Source organism: Oncorhynchus masou, chromosome 24, assembly GCF_036934945.1.
Source record: "Oncorhynchus masou masou isolate Uvic2021 chromosome 24, UVic_Omas_1.1, whole genome shotgun sequence".
Classification (NCBI taxonomy): Eukaryota; Metazoa; Chordata; class Actinopteri; order Salmoniformes; family Salmonidae; genus Oncorhynchus; species Oncorhynchus masou.
This window is the reverse complement of record NC_088235.1, coordinates 41,240,784-41,262,089: the sequence shown is the minus strand read 5'-3', so window position 1 is coordinate 41,262,089 and position 21,306 is coordinate 41,240,784. Positions and strand designations below refer to the sequence as shown.

Sequence of the window (21,306 nt, the reverse complement as noted above, 5' to 3'; positions counted from 1 at the left end):
TGTGGGGATGCTTTCCTGAAGGAGGGACTGATGCACTTCACAAAATATGATGAGGATGGAAAATTATGTGGATATATTGAAGCAACATCTCAAGACATCAGTCAGGAATTTAAAGCTTGGTCGCAAATGGGTCTTCCAAATGGACAATGACCCTATCATACTTCCAAAGTTGTGGCAAAATTACTTAAGGACAACAAAGTCAATGTATTGGAGTGGCCATCACAAAATCCTGACCTCAACCCTATAGAATATTAGTGGGCAGAACTGAAAAAGTGTGTGTGAGCAAGGAGGCCTACAAACCTGACTCAGTTGCACTAGTTCTGTCAGGAGGAATGGGCCAAAATTCACCCAATATATTGGGGGAAGCTTGTGGAAGGCTACCCGAAAGATTTGACCCAAGTTAAACAATTTAAAGGCAATGCTACCAAATATTAATTGAGCGTATGTAAACTTCTGACCCACTGGGAATGTGATGAAAGAAATAAAAGCTGAAATAAATAATTCTCTCTAATATTATTCTGACATTTCACATTCCTAAAATAAAGTGGCGATCCTAATTTACCTAAAACAGGGATTTTTTACTTGGATTAAATGTCAGGAATTGTGAAAAACTGAGTTTAAATGTATTTGGCTAACGTGTAGGTAAACTTCCGACTTCAACTGTATATGTAAGATGGCTAAATAAAGAGCATAATTATTGATGATTATTATTATTATATTATTATTATTTGTGCCCTGGTCCTATACGAGCTCTTTGTCACTTCCCACGAGCCGTATTGTGACAAAAACTTACACTCATTCTTATGTTTAATTAATGTATCGTATAGTGTGTGTGTGTGTGATGTCATATGATTGACCTGGATAATTAAATACATTTTTGGGACATAAATCATTTAAATGTTTTTCCATTGAACAGTCTATCATAGTTGGTGCTATGATATGACCTTCATCAAGCCTTCAAATGTTTGTGTCCCTCAACTTTAAGGCATAGTTTGCGATTTTGACGTCAGATGAACTTGTGGATTCCATTTTTACGTATCTTTGCCCAGTATAAAGAAAGTTGCACACAGATAAATAAAAAGAGTATCCACAAGTTCATTTGACCCTGGGGAAGTTGTTAATGGGCCTCATTGTCAAAATCCCGAACTATCCCTTTAAGGTGAAAACAGTCTCTCCCCACCACAGCCCAACTATGCATGAACAGCCCAGTGGAAACTAACTCTGACTCACCACAGTGATCCTGTGACTCACCAGTGGTCCTTGCCCACCATTTTGGGTGACAGCTTGAACTGAGACAAGTCTTGAGAGAGGGAAGTATAATAAATATGTTATGCATCACAATGTGTGTGTGTGGGGGTGCGTGGGTGGGTGCAGCAGCACCATGTGCTAATAGATATGATTGATTGACAATTTAATTAACAAGTTAACAGAAGATGCTTTCATTCATAACTGAATGAAAGCTTTCATTCATGATAAACTGGGTGGTTCAAGCCCTGAATGCTGATTGGCTGACAGCTGTGGTATATCAGACCGTATACCACGGGTATGACAACATCTATTTTTACTGCTCTAATTGCCAGTTTGTAATAGCAATAAGGCAACTTGGGGGTTTGTGGTATATGGCTAATATACCACGGCTAAGGGCTGTATGCAGGCACTCCGCCTTGCGTCGCGCATAAGAACATCCCTTTGCCGTGGTATATTGCCTTATTGCTTAATTATAAACTGGGTGGTTCGGGCCCTGAATGCTGATTGGCACCCCCTCGTGACTTATTGATTTAGTAGACTACTAGCCTAGATTTCCTTCATTATCAGGGATCATATACCACTGTCATGAGATGGAATTACTCAGACAGACGATGGCAGTATAACACCAATACAAGATAATAATATATTCTACCTCTGACACCAAGGAGCAGTAGCCATGTAGTCTAGTCAATTACAATAAGTACGTTATCGCATTAATTATCTCCTTAAAGTGTCAATCAGCAGTTAAGACAATAATAAAGCGTACTCCCCACTCCTGTTTGTTATGGATGCAAAGACGGGCCATCCTTGATATTAACATTTTAGTTTTAACCATGTTTTGAAGCTACATAGTGTTTTTTTACATTAACTTTGTTTCTAAACATTGGAGTGAAATAACTTATATTTTGGGTTCTGATGGGGTACGACAATTTAACTGAGCTCATGAGTCATTTATAAGTTTTATTCTTCAAGAATCATTCATTCATAAGTCCCAAAACGTATGAAGCAACTGCAGATTGCCCCTTTAACGAAGCAGGTGAACAGCAATTATGTGACTTTAGTAGTTTCAGTTTGTTAAAGTCTCTCTAAGATCTAAAAGCACAGGGAGTTTTTTCTTAGTAGCCTAACTAAGTTATTCTAGATAGTTAGTTAGTTAGTTACTGTGTGAGTCAAACAGCTTGTGTGTTTAGTGACTAAAGCAACCTCAACATTTTGTAAAAAATTTTTGCTACTTTGCGAGCCTTATAATTTAAGCATGGGCATAGACACCTGGCTACGTGTTACAGTGTAGGATGAATTAATACCTAAGACAATTGTCACTGTCAAGAGCAAATGAGATGGCACTAATGTGACTTAAGCCATCCGCAGGTGTCCAATGGTATGGGAGAGGGGCGGGTTCATGCATGTCTATCTGTGTTAGTCACAGGTGAGGTCACAGAGCACAACATGGTTACAGGTAATGCTATTGTTAAACTTAGCTGAATAGTTTGCATGCATGTGTTGATGGGGAGTGTGTGTGTGTGTGTTTAACTTTAGAAAACTGTTTAGGTAGGCTATTATTATTTATTTAACAAATAACTAGTTTGATACCGAGCCAAAATTGTTGTTATCTTTTGTGTGCCTCTGTTGCATCTCTTTGACCTGTTAGGGATCCTCTTTAGGTCCATGTTAAGTATCCGTGAGCCTAATTATAAAGTGGTCTTGATATGAATCCCTTTTTGTCATGCGCTAATGCTTTATATGCTGAAGTCACCTTTTAAGTTATTCCTATACTATAATAACTTTTGACTAAATTGGACTGAATTGTCTACGAACTTCTGAAATACCAAAGCCAATATAAGGTGTCATCGGTACTATTAGAGAGGGGGCTCCTCTTGCGGGGCAGGTATTTAGCCAAGAGTAAAGCTTTAATTGTACATTTTTTTTTAGCTTTGTTTGTTTACGTAACCCGTTGCTCGAGCACTGTCCAAGGTGCTGAAGGGGAGCTGCTGAAGTGGTACGCTGCGAGTGGACTCCATTGGGCAAACGCTACAAAGAATTATCTTCACAATTTTTTTCTACACAAATTGTATCTACTTAGGTGCAGGACTTATTCTACCTCCACTCATAATGACAATCAAAAGTAGTTGTGTATACTTGAATAAATCAAATAATCTATACTTGGTGACAGGTTAAGTGTGTCTCAAGTGAGTAGCTTTTTAGAAGGTGAGGAGTGTTTGAGATACCTCGCATTATGAAACCGTACTCCACACTATGTCACCTTTATCTTTTTAATAAAACATGAATGTTTTCGGGGCCGTTGATATCCGACTACGTCCCGTGGGAAATCATGGAAGGTTTTTTTTTACAGAGCGGTGCCCGACAACGTTTCGCTTCATAGATGGGTGAGCGGTGCGCTGGGACAGCATGGCCGAGGAGAATGGACTCAGAGGCCACTGTGGCAGACATCTTGGCCCCGCCCACTGGACAGGAGGAAGTGGACGAACCAGTTGGAATGGCAAAAGAAGGACATCTTTCTGGATTAAAAGTGATTGGTCTTGAATGGTGACTGCCATGGATGTGCCCCGAAGTTCATTAACAGACAGCTCATTTTGATGTCTACAAACAAGCCTAAGGATGCACTTAAGGATACAAATATTGGACTATTTCAGTCCCATAACTGTGCCTGGATGAAATACTTTGGGAGTGAGGGGATGTAACTCTTGATTGATTGCAACCTGACTAGTTGCCATAATTTATTAATCTCCTTTAACAAATGGACTCAGTTTTATAATTTAGTTTTTTATGTCTCTACTAGCCTAATATGGCTTTTGGACTTTTATGCATTGGACTTCACTATTGACAAGCAGTAATGGATGGATTGTTTTTACTTGTTCCCTCTGTTTAACTCTTGATTGATTGATCCAGCCAAACCACCCACCCACTCACTCCCCTCTACCTCTCCTCCCGTCCCCTCTGCATCTCCAGGCGAGTCCCTGGTGTGGATGAGTGTGGGAGGGGGAGTAGGCCTCTCGCCATGGCTCACTCCTCTGACTACCACAACCATAGGGAAATGACCAACGGGCGAGGACATCCTCTCCCCCACCCTAATAATGGGGGAGGCTACCCTCACCCCCACAATGGAGGCCAGGCTGGGGGATCCCACTCGACAAACCGCTACATGCAGAAGAAGCATCACCGCCACAGGGGAGGCAGGTCCTCACCCATGGGCAGAGTCATCCTCATCAACTCTCCTGTCGATGGTGATAATTTTACTGTGTTTACTCCCCCTCCCACAGTAACTCTTAAGTCCACAAAACTAAAGCCTGCTGAGCTAAAGATCCTTCATTAGTTCAGGACAATTATACATTCTTACTTACAACTCCCATATTTCTGCTGTATCCAACTTGTTGTCAATACAGTGTTTCTACTGCATGAGATCTCAGAGTGCCTGTTCCCTCTTGTGTACAGGTGGGGATGACTGTGAAGACCTCCACACAGTGACAGTAGATAAGAGTGCAGACGGCCGTCTGGGATTCAGTGTTAGAGGTGGTTCAGAACACGGACTCAGCATCTTCGTCAGCAAGATAGAGGATGACAGCTCTGCAGGTAGGTCCTATAACAGAGGGAGGGAGGTGTGTGTGTTGACCCCATAATGACCCCTGTTTGTTTTTACGAGTGTGTTTGTGTGAGTATGCGTTTGTGGGCTTGCGTGTGTGCATGTGCATTTTTGTGTGTGTGTTTGTGTTCCTACAGTTGAAGTCGGAAGTTTACATACACGTTAGCCAAATACATTTAAACTCAGTTTTTCACAATTCCTGACATTTAATCCTAGAAAAAATTCCCTGTCTTAGGTACGTTAGGATCACCACTTTATTTTAGGAATGTGAAATGTCAGAATAATAGTAGAGAGAATGATTTATTTCAGCTTTTATTTCTTTCATCACATTCCTAGTAGGTCAAACGTTTACATATACTCGCATAGTATTTGGTAACATTGCCTTTAAATTGTTGACTTGGGTCAAACGTATCGGGTAGTCTTCCACAAGCTTCCCACAATAAATTGGGTGAATTTTGGCCCATTCCTCCTGACAGAGCTGGTGCAACTGTGTCAGGTTTGTAGGCCTCATTGCTCACACATGCCTTTTCAGTTCTGCCCACAAATTTTCTATGGGATTGAGGTCAGGGCTTTGTGATGGCCACTCTAATACCTTGACTTTGTTGTCCTTAAGCCAATTTGCCACAACTTTGGAAGTATGCCTGGGGTCATTGTCCATTTGGAAGACCCATTTGCGACTAAGCTTTAACTTCCTGATTATGTCTTGAGGTGTTGCTTCAATATATCCACATAATTTTCCTCCTCATGATGCCACCTATTTTGTGAAGTGCACCAGTCCCTCCTTCAGCAAAGCACCCCCACAACATGATGCTGCCACCCCCGTGCTTCACGTTTGGGATGGTGTTCTTCAGCTTGCAAGCTTCCCCCTTTTTTCTCCAAACATAACGATGGTCTATTTTTGTTTCATCAGACCAGAGGACATTTCTCCAAAAAGTACGATCTTTGTCCACATGTGCAGTTGCAAACCGTAGTCTGGGTGTTTTATGGTGGTTTTGGAGCAGTGGCTTCTTCCTTGCTGAGCGGCCTTTCAGGTTATGTCAATATAGGACTCATTTTTACTGTGGATATAGATACGTTTGTACCTGTTTCCTCCAGCATCTTTACAAGGTATTTTGCTGTTGTTCTGGAATTGATTTGCACTTTTTGCACCAAAGTACGTTCATCTCTAGGAGCGCGTCTCCTTCTTGAGCGGTATGACGGCTCCATGGTCCCATGGTGTTTATACTTGCGTACTATTGTTTGTACAGATGAACGTGGTGCTTTCAGACGTTTGGAAATTGCTCACAAGGATGAACCAGACTTGTGGAGGTCTACAATTTTTCTTCTGAGGTTTTGGCTGATTTCTTATGATTTTCCCATGATGTCAAGCAAAGAGGCACTGAGTTTGAAGGTCGTCCTTGAAGGTAAGCCACAGGTACATCTCCAATTGACTCAAATGATGTCAATTAGCCTATCAGAAGCTTCTAAAGCCAGCTTCTAAAGCCATGACATCACTGGAATTGTGATACAGTGAATTATAAGTGAAATAATCTGTCTGTAAACAATTGTGGGAAAAATGACTTGTGTCATGCACAAAGTAGATGTCCTAACCGACTTGCCAAAACTATAGTTTGTTAACAAGAAATTTGTGGAGTGGTTGAAAAACAAGTTAATGACTCCAGCCTAAGTGTATGTAAACTTCCGACCTCAACTGTATGTGTGCGTGTGTATACATGTGTCTGTACTGTATGCGTCAGTCAGTCTGTGCTTAAATCCCTTCGTCTCTCCCCTCCAGAGCAGGCAGGTCTCTGTGTAGGGGACAAGCTGGTGGAGGTGAATGGTATCAGCCTGGAAAGCATCACTATGAGCAGTGCTGTGAAGGTCCTGACGGGGAACAACAGGCTGAGGATGGTCGTGAGACGTGTGGGGAAAGTCCCTGGTATACGCTACTCCAAGGAGAAGACTACATGGTGAGAGGGCCTAGTGTAGTGTACTGTACTGTACACTCTTAGAAAGAAATACGATATCTAGAGCCTAAAGATGTTCTTCAACTGTCCCCATAGCAGAAGCCTTTGAAGAACCATTTCTGATTCCAGGTAGAACATCTTTGGTTCCAGGTAGAACCCTTTTGGGTTCCAGGTAGAACCCTTTCCACAGAGGGTTCTACATGGAATCAAAAAGAGTTCTACCTGGAACCAAAAAGGGTTGTTTTATTGGGACAGCCGAAGACCCCTTCTGGAGCCCTTTTTTCTAAGAGTGTACTAAACTGTTATATTATGTCACGTCATGTACTGCGCTGTACTGTTGTTATGTGATGTAGTTGGTCAGTTCCTAATGTAATGGTTAGTTGAGACAGGGACACATGTGTAAATGAGTGTAGTTGTTAATCAGCATTCAAGTTCAAGTGCAACCTGACTAGTTCAAGCCACCTGAAGCACTGGAGTGGAGTGAGCGAAGTAAGGGTAATGAGACAGGCTGGTATCATAGACTAGACGTAACATTGTAAATCCAAACCAAATCCAAATTAGTATGATATGTTATGTTTGATATAGTTACATAAGACAGAAAGTTACTTAAGGAAAAAACTAAAAGAGGGTGGTTGGTCTGGGTAAACACGAATGTCTAGCATCCCAAACGTTGAGTGTTCAATCTCATTATGGACAACTTTAGCATGTTAGCTAACCCTTCCCCAAACCCTAACCTTAACCCCATAACCTAGCTAACATTAGCCACAAAATTGGAATTCGCAACATATCACACGAAATGGATGATGGACATCCATACATCCACATATAAATGCATACATGTACCATACCAAACGTTACATGTCATACTAATTTGAGTGTCCTAGGCTTTCATGTACTATGCTACGTCTACCCCTGAGTCCAGGTTTCAGGCAGGAGACTACTTGATGCATATGATCAGTACAACAACAACACTATACAGAGCACAGGAGGTTGGAGGTACCTTAATTGGGGAGAACGGGCTTGTTGTAATGGCTGGAGCGGAATTAGTGAAATTGTATCAGATGCATCAAACACATAGTTTCCATTTGTTTGATTCCATTCTATTCACTCTGTTCTAGCCATTATTATGAGCCGTCCTCCCTCAGCAGCCTCCACTGTTACATAGTTAGTGTCACATGGTTCCATATAATATGTATCTGGTTTTGTGATACTGAGTGTATCGTATGCATCAACAGTGTGTTAAATGCATCACAATCCTTATGAAATTGATCCCATTAGGCTTATGGTTTGTGAATTCTTTATAAGTATTACATTTTTCATAGTGTCTCATCAATAGAACAGCTAGTATTATATCTCTATGGTCACATCAGTATGATGCGTCACCACTAGGTTATCTTGCTGCTGAGGGATCTTGGTTTCATGGTGCACGGCTAGATGGATTTCCTCTATGACTAATGGCTATTTGACTAATTGATAGGAGGCCAGAACTCACTGTTGTATGTGAGGAGGGAGGTGTAGTATGTCAAATTAAATCTAATTTGAGGGTGGGGGGGGCAATGCAAATAGTCTGGGTAGCCATTTGATTAGATGTATTTTATTTACCTTTATTTAACTAGGCAAGTCAGTTAAGAACCAATTATTCTTTTCAATGACAGCCTAGGAACAGTGGGTTAACTGCCTATTCAGGGGCAGAACAACAGATTTGTACCTTGTCAGTGGGGATTTGAACTTGCAACCTTCCGGTTACTAGTCCAACGCTCTAACCACTAGGCTACCCTGCCGTATGTTCAGGGCCGTATGTACTACCCTCTGTAATGCCTTGCGGTCGGAGGCCGAGCAGTTGCCATATCTGGCAGTGATGCAACCAGTCAGGATGCTCTTGATGGTGCAGCTGTAGAACCTTTTGAGGATCTGAGGATCCATGCCAAATCTTTTCAGTCTCCTGAGGGGGAATAGTTTTTGTCGTACCCTGTTTACGACTGTATTGGTGTGCTTGGACCATGTTAGTTTGTTGGTGATGTGGACCCCAAGGAACTTGAGACTCTCAACCTGCTCCACTGCAGCCCCATCGATGACAATGGGGGCATGCTCGGTACTGTAGGGGGCATGCTCGGTACTTTCCTGCAGTCAACAATCATCTCCTTTGTCTTGATCATGTTGAGGGAGAGGTTGTTGCCCTGGCATCACACGGCCAGGTCTCTGGCCTCCTCCCTATAGGCTGTCTCGTCGTTGTCAGTGATCAGGCCTACCACTGTTGTGTCATTGGCAAACTTAATGATGGTGTCGGAGTCGTGCCTGGCCGTGCAATCATGAGTGAACAGGGAGTACAAGAGGGGACTGTGTACACAACCCTGAGGGGCTCCTGTGTTGACTATCGGTGTGGCGGTTGTGTTGTTACCTATCCTTACCACATGGGGGCGGCCCAACAGGAAGTCCAAGATCCAGTTGCAGAGGGAGGTGTTTAGTCCCAGGGTCCTTAGCTTATTGATGAGCTTTGAGTGCACTATGGTGAACGCTGACCTGTAGTCAATGAATAGCATTCTCACATAGGTGTTCCTTTTGTCCAGGTGGGAAAGGGCAATGTGGAGTGCAACAGAGATTGCATCATCTGTGGATCTGCTAGGGCGGTATGCAAATTGGAGTGGGTCTAGTGTATGTACATATCTGTGTGTGTTTGTATGTACAGTATGTTTATGTACATATCTAGCATGTATTTGTTTCTGCAGGGTGGATCTGATCCAGAGGCGTATGGTAGTAGAGGAGAGTGGTCGTACTCCTTCAGATGCCAGTTCAGACAGTGTTCTCCGTAGGATGGTTCACCTCTACACAACCTCAGATGACTACTGCCTGGGATTCAACATCAGAGGGGGCAAAGAGTTCGGACTGGGCATCTACGTCTCTAAGTACGTGGTCCTGGGGAAGATAGAGGTTGTGAAGGTTTATGTTCCCACCTATCACTAGATTAAACTGCTCAAGCATACAACACTGTTGCTCTCAACAACAACAAAATACAGTGGAGATACCTTTGTTTGTAACATGTAAATATATTCAGAATTGACTTGTGGGAGACGTGAGCAGCCCTTAATTGAATCTGAACTCTAACTACTGGATGGTAACTATCAGAGAACAATGTTAGAACAACATTTGAAGCTCAGAGCAGTACAAAACACAACTCAAAACAATCGGCCATCTCAACGACACATCTTCCTTGACTTCTCTGTGTATTATGATCAGGTTGGACCCTGGGGGTCTGGCGGAGCAGCACGGCATCAAGATGGGCGACCAGATCCTGGCGGCCAATGGGGTGAGCTTTGATGGCATCACCCATAGCAATGCCGTGGAAGTTCTGAAGAGCCACACCCACATCATGCTGACCATCAGGGTGAGAGAGAAGACTCAGCTTTGTCTGCGTCCCAAGTGGCACCCTGTTACCTTTATAGTGTACTACCCCTGTTGGGACGCAAACTTTTTCTTTAGCCATCTATAGTGCTTTCACCTATCCAGTCCTATCAGATCTGTGAAGTGGAGTGAACTAGCTAGGGCAGATGGAAGGGAACATCTTTCTGAAATGAAACACGGCCATTATAAGTGCATCTCAATAGTCTAAAGTTGCCTCCACTCCATGTCTCCTCTCCATCATATACACTGATCTGTACTGTTCTCCTAAATGCATGTACATCAAGGTTGAAAGTGGTACACACTAACCTTTCATATGAAACATGTACTTAATGTTCAGTAGGTTAGATCCATTTCATACCGAACAGTTGATCACGTGGTGCTCTAAGTACTCTGGCACATTAATGGATGTTGCAGTGCGTTAAACAACACCGGCTCTTCTTGCGCTGGGGAGTGAGACAGCATAGTAAAGCAGACAGCTGGCACCTGGCCCATGCATTCCTCTGTGCTTGTGTGTGTGTACATGCGTGTGTGTACCTGTGTGTGTGTGTGTGTGTGTGTGTGTGTGTGTGTGTGTGTGTGTGTGTGTGTGTGTATTTGTGTGTGTATTTGTGTGTGTGTGTTTGTGTGCACGCCCAGCCCCTCGCATTCCAGTGGGCTCACTTTACTCCTCTCATCTCAGGTTCCGTGCGAGAAAAAAAACGCCAGAGACATGTTCATTATTTACAAGGCAGCAATATCAAGTTATAATCAGCAGAAAGCCTTGTTTTATGTCTCTCCTCTGCCCTGCGCTAAACCCCATTATGGCTCAAAATGACACACATAGGAGCCGGGTTAGTTTGCTAAACGCCCCCCAACACCTGCCCAGACCAAGGCCCATTGTGGAAGCTCTCGGAGGGGGTCCACTGTGACTTCTGCCTGACCTGAATTGGTGGCTTTCCTTTGTGGTCTTAAGTGTAGGGATCTTAGAATTTGTCAAGTGAGACTTGTGTTTGACCTAAAATGGTGCCCTGTTCTCCATGTGGGCCTGTGCTAAGTAGCAGAATGGTGAGAAGTCATAAGCTTCCCTGGAGAGGTGGTGAATCTGGTGAGTGAGTGTCTGCCATCTTGTGTCAGGGCTCCAGTTTTACCCTAGAGCTGTGTTTCTGTATAATACAGGGTGTGTGTGTGTGTGTGTGTGTGTGTGTGTGTGTGTGTGTGTGTGTGTGTGTGTGTGTGTGTGTGTGTGTGTGTGTGTGTGTGTGTGTGTGTGTGTGTGTGTGTGTGTGTGTGTGTGTGTGTGTGTGTGTGTGTGTGTGTGTGTGTGTGTGTGTGTGTGTGTGTGTGTGTGTGTGTGTGTGTGTGTGTGTGTGTGTGTGTGTGTGTGTGTGTGTGTGTGTGGAATTGCAGTGAGGTCCGCCAAGTCCCTAAGGGTCACTTGTCCTTGTAGCACCCACACACTTTCATTGAGTGGAAGGTCACATGTGCCCCAGAGCCAGAAGAAACTTCTGTGAGACTCTGTAAAGGTCATGAAAGAGAGGCTAGTCTACTTATATTCTGCCCTCAGAACACCTATCCTAGGGTAAACGCATCCAGATATCCACATATAAGGACTGACAACTGAACCTCTGATAAAATATTTATAGAAACGTTGTGTGTGATGATGATGATGAGTATGATGGAGAGAATAAGGTGGATGATGATGATGATGATGACAGAGAACGAATATGATTATGATGACGATGATTATGATGATGATGTGATGTTTATCTTCATCCTAACAGGAGGCAGGAAGATACCCTGCATACAAAGAGATGGTGGCTGAATACAGCTGGCTCAGCAAAAGTATGTATCTCTCTTCTTATTGTGCTACTCACACACAGACAATCCTGAATGTATAGTATACTAATGGAAGTACAATGAGCTAATAAGTAATATGAAAGGATTCAAACGTAGAAAATAAAAAAATAAGTACATTAAACGCTTGACCTCAATGTTTATCTGAATATTCCATTCATTTCATGAAAGCTTCACCAATTCTAGAATCCCAATCTCAGATTCTACATTACATGACATTACATGACGTGTCAATCTAAAGTAGAGCACCGGCTCATCACATGTACTTGAACTAAATCCCTCTGCGGTATTCATCTCAGTCCCCAGATCTGATCCTCTGCTTTTTGCTTAATATGAGTGGGTCTGAAAATAGCCCCAGATTAGTGTTGTGTGTGCTCAGAGACAGAGTAGTACTCTGGGTTGGGCACAGCGTGTTATGACAGGTTGGTGACTGGGTGGCTGGATGGGTTGTGTCCCAAATGGCATCCTATTCCCTATTTAGTGCACTTTTGACCAGTGTCTATAGGGCTCTGGTCAAAAGTAGTGCACTACTGTATATAAGAAATAAGGTTCCATTTGGGACATACTCTCGGTGTATTTAAGTTGCTGGGATCTAAGGCTACTGAGTCATTTCTGGCTTTTATATGATTCTTCCTGATGATTCATGTAGTTGAATTGATTCTCTGGATTTACTGTAGTTAAAACCAATGGGATTAGCTAACACAGCAGTTTGTTGTTTTAAAGTTTTGAAAATCTCTGAAAAAGTGTTCTTTTGAAAAAGTTTGGTTACTTTTGGATCCCGTGACGCGGTTAGCCTCAGTTGCTTGTACCGCTATATCTGTCCAGGGATATTGCCAACCAAAAGTTTGAAGAGATGCTTGGTGTGGCAGCTAGCCTAGCTACTAACTAGCTCTCAAGCTAACAAGGTTTCCTTGACAGATTGAACACACGCAGTTATCCCTTGTGGTTGGGACAGCAGATTGTCCCAGGCTTGTGGCTGTCTGAATCCCTGCTGTTTGCTGCTGTTTAAATCTTCCCTGCGACCTGCCCTGTCTTCTGGAACTGCATGGAGTACCAGCATTGGCATGCAATCCTACCATGGCATCCAAAGCTAAAGGTGGGATTCATGGAGGGGACAGTATTTCTATATCACAGGTGAAGGATCTTTTAAACAAACAAAAATAGTTTGTTGCAAGCAGTTGTTACAACAATAGGAAAATAGCTTCAAGAGCTTTGTCCAAATACTGATGGACTCAACTAACAAAAGTATAGACGATCTGACCAGAGAGGTCCAGGACCTTCAAGAATTGTTTGCAAGGAGAGGATGTCCTGAAAGAAACTTGCAGCAAGATGACAAAAAACTGTAAATCCTCTCGCTGACCTCAGCACTCTCTCTGTGAATCATTATTAGCAACGCCTGGAAAAAACGAATATCTAAAGGGACAATCCAGGAGGAATAACATTGTTGTGAATGACATACCAGCATCTTCACATGAGAGCTTGACCGAGTCTGAGGAGAAAATACAAAATAATTATCACTGAAAAGCTTGAGGTGGAACACGCCCACAGTTCTGGAAAACATGTAACCAGCCTAGGTGACAGACTGAGGCCGATAGCGGTCAAGTTCCTGAGGTTTAAGGACAAGATCGCTGTTCTAGAGAGAGCCAAGAACTTGAGAGGAACCAACATCATCCTCAACGAGGACCTCTTTGAAGCTATGTGCCAGAGGCGGAAATCAAATCTAAGTCAAATGTATTTATATAGCCCTTCGTACATCAGCTGATATCTCAAAGTGCTGTACAGAAACCCAGCCTAAAACCTCAAACAGCAAGCAATGCAGGTGTTGAAGCACGTTGGCTAGGACAAACTCCCTGAAAGGCCAAAACCTAGGAAGAAACCTAGAGAGGAACCAGGCTATGAGGGTTGGCCAGTCCTCTTCTGGCTGTGCCGGGTGGAGATTATAACAGAACATGGCCAAGATGTTCAAATGTTCATAAGCATGGTCAAATAATAGGCCCGGGACATGTAGCACATCCGGTGAACAGGTCAGGATTCCATAGCCGCAGGCAGAACAGTTAAAACTGGAGCAGCAGCACGGCCAGGTGGACTGGGGACAGCAAGGAGTCATCATGCCAGGTAGTCCTGAGGCATGGTCCTAGGGCTCAGGTCCTCCGAGAGAGAGAAAGAAAGAGAGAAAGAGAGAATTAGAGAGAGCATACTTAAATTCACACAGGACACCGGATAAGACAGGAAAAGTACTCCAGATATAACAAACTGACCCTAGCACCCCGACAAATAAACTACATAAATACTGGAGGCTGAGACAGGAGGGGTCAGGAGACACTGTGGCCCCATCCTATGATACCGCCGGACAGGGCCAAACAGGAAGAATATAACCCCACCCACTTTGCCATAGCACTGCCCCCACACCACTAGAGGGATATATTCAACCACCAACTTACCATCCTGAGACAAGGCCGAGTATAGCCCACAAAGATCTCCGACACGGCACAACCCAAGGGGGGGCGTCAACCCAGACAGGAAGATCACATCAATGACTCAACCCACTCAAGTGGGACAGCATGAAAGAGCACCAGTAAGCCAGTGACTTAGCCCCTGTAATAGGGTTAGAAGCAGAGAATCCCAGTGGAAAGAGGGGAACCGGCCAGGCAGAGACAGCAAGGGCGGTTCGTTGCTTCAGAGCCTTTCCATTCACCTTCACACTCCTGGGCCAGACTACACTCAATCATATGACCCACTGAAGAGATGAGTCTTCGGTAAAGGCTTAAAGGTTGAGACCGAGTTTGCGTCTCTCACATGGGTAGGCAGACCATTCCATAAAAATGGAGCTCTATAGGAGAAAGCCCTACCTTCAGCTGTTTGCTTAGAAATTCTAGTGACAATTAGGAGGCCTGCGTCTTGTAACCGTAGCGTACGTGTAGGTATGTACGGCAGGACCAAATCAGAGAGATCGGTAGGAGCAAGCCAATGTAATGCTTTGTAGGTTAGCAGTAAAACCTTTCAATCAACCCTTTCCTTGAAGGGAGGCAGTGTAGGGAGGCTAGCACTGGAGTAATATGATCAAATTTTTTGGTTCTAGTCAGGATTCTAGCAGCCGTATTTAGCACTAACTGAAGTTTATTTAGTGCTTTATCCGGGTAGCCGGAAAGTAAAGCATTGCAGTAGTCTAACCTAGACTAGATAAGAAAGAACTTATCCCAATTATGAAAGCTGTCAGAGAGCATGGGAACATTGCTTACATCTGCTACGACCAGCTCATTGTCCATCCTCCCTCTAAAAGCCTGGGAGGAATGAGAGAGCCTCAGGGTCAGTAGCTTCAGCACAACATCACACACACACGCACACATACGTATGCATGCACACACACACACACACAGCCTTAGAAATAAGGTTCATGAAAGAAAATAACTTGCTAACATCAGATAACATTCATACACTGGCCATCCCTGAAACAAATTCCTTTGATACAGCAGTAGCAATACAGGGATATAACATCTACAGAAAATACAGGAATGCCCATGGTGGAGGTGTTGCTGTATATGTTCAGAGCCATATTCCTGTAAAGCTGAGAGAGGATCTAATGTAAAATGTTGTTAAAGTGTTGTGGATGCGTGTTCACCTGCCTCATCTAGCCTTTCTTATTTTGGGGTGCTGCTATAGGCCATCAAGTGCTAACAGTCAGTATTTGAATAATATGCGTACAATGCTTGATAATGTGTGTGATGTTAACAGAGAGGTCTATTTTCTGGGTGACCCGAACATTGACTGCTTAGCAACTAGCTATCCTCTCAAGGTGAAGCTTCTAACTGTGACTAATGCCTGTAATATGACTCAGGTTATCACTCAACCAACTAGAGTGCATACTAATAGTGTTGGATCAGATCTTCACTCATGCTACAGAGCTTTGCTCCAAAGCAACATGAGTTTGCATTGTCTGTCGTGACCATAACATTGTGGCAATAATAAGGAAAGCCAAAGTGCCAAAGTTTGGGCCTAAAGTCATTTATAAGAGATCATAGAAAATGTTATTTTGTTAAAGATGTAAAACATGTATGTTGGTCTGATGTGCATGAGGAATTGAATCCAGATGCCGCACTGGAAGTATTAAAACAAGTATTAAGGCTAATTGTTGACATGCACCTGTTAGTTTCTTAACTGCGAGAACTATTAGAGCCCCCTGGATTGATGATGAATTTTAAAAATATATGCTTCAAAGCAATTATGCCAAGAGGTGGCAAAGAAGTCAGGCTGCTCAGCTGATTGGTTGACATGATGTAAATTGAGAAATATTGTGACTAAACATATATTACCAAACAAAGATAAATGACAGAAAACACAATGGAAAAATATTTACCTTAAATGATGTCATGGGCAGAAAACCCAATTAATCTCCATCGTTCATTGAAATTGATGGGTCATTTTTAACAAAACCTTTCAATATTGCCAATCATTTCAGTGACTATTTCACTAGTAAAGTGGAAACTCAGAAGTGAAATGACAACATTGAACAGTGAACCATCATATTTTTGTATAAAATATCTAAAAATGAAAGTGAAGGATTGCTGTTTGGAATTTGGTCAACTTCGTGTGGTAGAGGTGGAAAAACTATTGTTATCCATCAATAATGATAAGCCACCAGGTATAGACAACAGTGATGGGAAACTATTGAAAATGGTAGCAGACTGTATTGCCACAACTATATGCTATAACTTTAACCAAAGCCTAAATGAGTTTGTGCCACAGGCGTGGAAGGAAGCTAAAGTAATTCCACTGCCTAAAAATAGTAACGCACCAAAGCTCTAACAGTCGCCCAATCAGCTTGCTGACTGTGCTTAGTAAACTGATGGATAGGATTGTGTTTGACCAAATACAATGCTATTTTTCAGAGAACAAGTTAACTAATTAATGACTTTCAACATGCAAATAGAGAAGGGCACTAAACTTCTACTGAACTGATGACTGATGATTGGTTAAAAGACATGGATAATAAGATTATTATAGTTGGAGATGTATTGTTAGATTTCAGTGCAGCCTTTGATGTTATTGATCATACATTTTTATTGAAAACACTTTATATCACCTGCCATCACATGGTTGGAGACTTATTTATCCAATAGAACCCAGAGAGCGTTCTTCAATGGAAGCTTCTCTATCATAAGATATGTACAGTGCAGTGTCCCAGGGGGGCAGTTGCCTTGGGCCATTACTTTTTACAAATGATTTGCCACTGGTCTTACATGAAGCTAGAATGACTAGGTATGCAGATTCCACATGTCAGCACCCAAAGCCAGTGACCTCACTTAAATTCTAAATAAGGAATTAAAGTCAGTATCAGAGTGGGTGATTAATAATAAACTGGTCTTGAATACATGGTATTTAAGACTGGTATGACCATTGAGCAAGTTGAGGAAGCTAAACTCCAAGGTGTATAACATTGGATGGTCAATTATCAAGTCATATTGAGAAATTTATTGTGAAGACGGGGAGGGGTATGTCTGTTGTAAAAATATGTTCTGCTTTTTGACCCAACAATCAACTGTACTAGTTGTTTAGGCTCTGGTCTTATCCCATCTTGATTACTGTCCAGTAATATGGTCAAGTGCAGCGAAGAAGGACTTAGCCGTGCTGCTGCTTGCTTAAAATAGAGCCCTTAACTGCACATACAGAACAAACATCAACAACATGCTTGCCAATCTTTTCTGGTTGAGGGTTGATGAGAGATTAACAGCTTCTCTTCTAGTTTTATGAAAAATATGATTGTGGTGAAAATTCCAGATTGTCTGCATAATCAAATAACATTCAGCTCAGACACCCATACATACCCCACAATACATACCACCAGGGGTCTCTTCTCAGTCCCCAAGTCCAAAACAAATTCCAGGCAAAGCACTGTTTTATACAGAGCCATGATTGCAAACAGCAAATTTACCTTTAAAAAAAACAGATTAAAAACACACTAACACACACATATTTTTTTAATTGTAATGTTTGTATTATATTTTAGTTGCTTTGTTTGTATGTTGTTGTATTTAAAATGTGTGTGACTGACTTGTCATGTTTTGTGTTTTTTTGTGGACCCCAGGAAGAGTAGCTGCTGCTTCTTCAAAAGCTTATGGGGATCCAAATAAACAAATAAACAAACAGTGAGCTCAGCCAGATGTCAGTCTGTACCAACAACAAAGACTTTATGATCGTGTGAAAAATGTGTGTTATGTATACGGCTCGTGGACTGTGGGATGGGAACTAGAGTTGGATGATTTGAGGACACTATAAAACTGAGGAAAACATGACTTCATTCTGATTACACAATAAACTATGATTTCAACGCCACTTATGAGGTTCACTGGTGTTCACTTTCATCAAACTACCAATACTTGTCTTTAACATAAATTTTGCATCATTAGAGAATATTATATTGTGTCCTTTGGTATTGAAACACTATACGTTTACTTTTCAAATCTCCAGCTACTGTTTCTAAATGAGTTCCTCTTCTTCCCCATGCAGTGGCCAATGGAGGGCCTCCGTCCTCCTCCCAGGGCTCTGACTCTTACTCCTCGGCCTCCTCCCTGTCTTCCACCCCCCTCAGCTCCCTTAGTGGTCTCTCCCAGGTCCTCTTCCCCCCCGCCTTTGGCTCTGACATGGTGGACGTCTGCATCTCCACTGAGGACCGCTCTCGCCGCACCAGCAACTCCGAACGCACCGCAGAGACCGCCATGCAGACTGACCTACACCCCCCCTTGGACTCTAACGCATCCCCCTTGCCTCATGGAAGGCTGGTTGCCATGGAAACCAGCCGGACGCTAGGCGCCACTGTGTTTTTGAAGGACACACCAATTCGGGGGAAAGGAGAGGGTCCTGTGGAAAGGGGAGGGGCTGGAGATGGGGGAAGGGGCAAAAGGGGGATGTTGTCACCAGGGGAACAGGACGTGGCGCAGGACTCCCCGAAAACGGCGGTGCTTATGGCCCTGAGCAGACCGAGAAAGCCCATCAGACGATCCCAGAGCCATATCACAGTTACAGGTGAGGAGCAAAACTATGATCAGTTCATGTAAATAGTTCCCATGTCAACAGCATATGATCCGCATGAAATCGAAAGGCCTAAGAGAACAGAGGCCTAAGAATCATAAATGGGAAATACACTGTTTTCAAAGAACAGTTTTTGGTGTGTATCCCTCCCTCCTGTTTTTGATACATGAATAGGCATACCTGTATATCTAATCCTAACCCAGAGCAACTATCTCCTTCGCAACACTAGAGTTACCCAGAGTTCAGTTCAGTGCCTGTGGTTGTGGGTGCCTCTGGGTAACGAGATACGCCCTCTGAGCTTTAGGGAGATCCCCTCTGAGCTGGAGTCTGATGACCTGCACATGACTCCACTGGCCCTCCTGTCACCAGGAAGTCAACGAAAACAACACCTGAAGCCTTTTTCACACTACAGGGCCAACCCGAACCAAACTGTGCTGGTCAGGATATTTTCATTTCACATTGTCCTGTCCAGCATGGTTTCAGAACTATGGTGTATGCTTATCCAGGCCAGCATTGCGCAGCTCGACTTGGCTCGATAGTGTGAATCAGACATTACTGTCTGAGGGTGAATTTCAACAGTCTATACTCTCCTCTCCTTCAACTGCACTGATCTGAAAACAAAGAAAAGGTGAAAGCAAAATAGTGGTGATACCTACATTAACAGGTATTTGATTTCACCCGATGGTTACTTTATGCAGATGGAAAGGACATAAATAAAGTCACTTCAGACTATTGAGATGCACCCCGAGTCATACTTTTGTTAATGTTATCCAGATGACTGCGGCAGAGGTTTCAAAAATAACGGTGAATGTAACCATCTGTGTACAATACATCAATATTACCGGGTTGTACTAGGAATGATTTACTGGAGAGGGCAGAGAATGTGACTAGATGAGAGATGAACAGTCTTTAACCTCTTACTGAAGACTGTATCGTCCACTTTTATTGGCCAGTGTGAGCATAGAACCATGCAAAGTCTAATGAATTATACTTTGAAATAACAAACACATACAATTATTTTTGTAATTTTTCTCTGTGAACCTCAATCTGGCAAAGGTACATACACAAGCAAAGCATTTAACAAAGACCCGTAACAAAGAGATTACTTGTAACAAATGGGCTTTTCACATGGTAGTATTTGATTTAATTTAGTCAATTTACTTTAAAGGTGAATATGCAGAAATCGTGCCGGCCATTTCCTGGTTGCTGCAATGTATATTTTTTATTTTTTACTTTATTTATCGATTTTCAGATATAACAACAAAAACAGTACAACCGCAACCCCTCATTCTCCCATCCATCCATCCCCTCCCTCCCTCCCTCCCTCCCTCCCAACCACCCACCTATCAAGGCATCTATAAAAATAAGTTAAATAGGAAAGAAAAGCAGAAACAAACAGTAATAGAGACAAAAACAACAACAACAAAAATTATCAGCACAAATGACCACTAGAACAGACATGACTGCTTACCAAACTATGCAAGTTACACTAAGTAAAAGACAGGCTCTCCACATATTGTATTAATTGGGACCAGATTAAGTCTAACTTTTGTTGGGACCCAAGCACAGTGTACCTAACCTTCTCCAGAGGCAGAGATGACATCACCTCCTTAACCCACTGCATAAAGGAGGGCGGCTTTGCAGACTTCCAGTGAAAGAGGACAAGGTGGCGAGCTAACAGTGGTGCGTGATAGCATTCTGGTCGAGGGGAAGTTCCCCAGTGATGGCAGTGACCGGGTTGGGGCTAACAGTTGTATTACACATATGTGAGAATGTCTCAAAGATGGGGTGCCAGAGGTCACTCAAAGATTGGCATGACCAAAACATGTGTCCCACAGTCGCTGCATCTCAAACACTTGGGGTCAACATGTGGGTATATTTTTGCCAATCTGTCATTTGAGTAATGGAGACTGTGCAAAACCTTAAACTGAATAAGCCCATGCCTTATTCAAAATGATGATGTGTGGATACACTCAATACTTTGTTGCCATATATCATCGGGTAGCTCGCCACCTATGTCTTGCTCCCATGCAGATTTTGTATTTGCAAAGAAAGGCGGATTAATGGTCTGTATTATGTTGTATAATCTGGAGATTGTGCCCTTCAGATAAGGGTTAAGGTTTCCTCCAGACGTGACGCTTGGCATTCAGGCCAAAAAGTTCAATGTTGGTTTTAATCAGACCATAGAGTTTTGTTTCTCATGGTCTGAGAGTCCTTTAGGTCCCTTTTGGAAAACTCCAAGTGGACTGTCATGTG

The 21,306-nt window shown here is 42.8% G+C and overlaps 1 protein-coding gene across 1 annotated transcript in view; it reads left to right on the top strand.

Annotated features, from left to right (window-relative positions):
- The first annotated feature begins 4,264 nt into the window (after positions 1–4,264).
- LOC135511608 (PDZ domain-containing protein 7-like) overlaps positions 4,265–21,306 on the top strand; it is a 50,560-nt gene continuing 33,518 nt past the window's right edge. The window contains exons 1-7 of the mRNA XM_064933094.1: positions 4,265–4,490; positions 4,699–4,836; positions 6,621–6,795; positions 9,519–9,695; positions 10,027–10,174; positions 11,952–12,012; positions 18,529–19,044. Of these exons, the coding sequence (XP_064789166.1) occupies positions 4,265–4,490; positions 4,699–4,836; positions 6,621–6,795; positions 9,519–9,695; positions 10,027–10,174; positions 11,952–12,012; positions 18,529–19,044 (1,441 nt within the window). The remainder of the gene's footprint in view (positions 4,491–4,698; positions 4,837–6,620; positions 6,796–9,518; positions 9,696–10,026; positions 10,175–11,951; positions 12,013–18,528; positions 19,045–21,306) is intronic.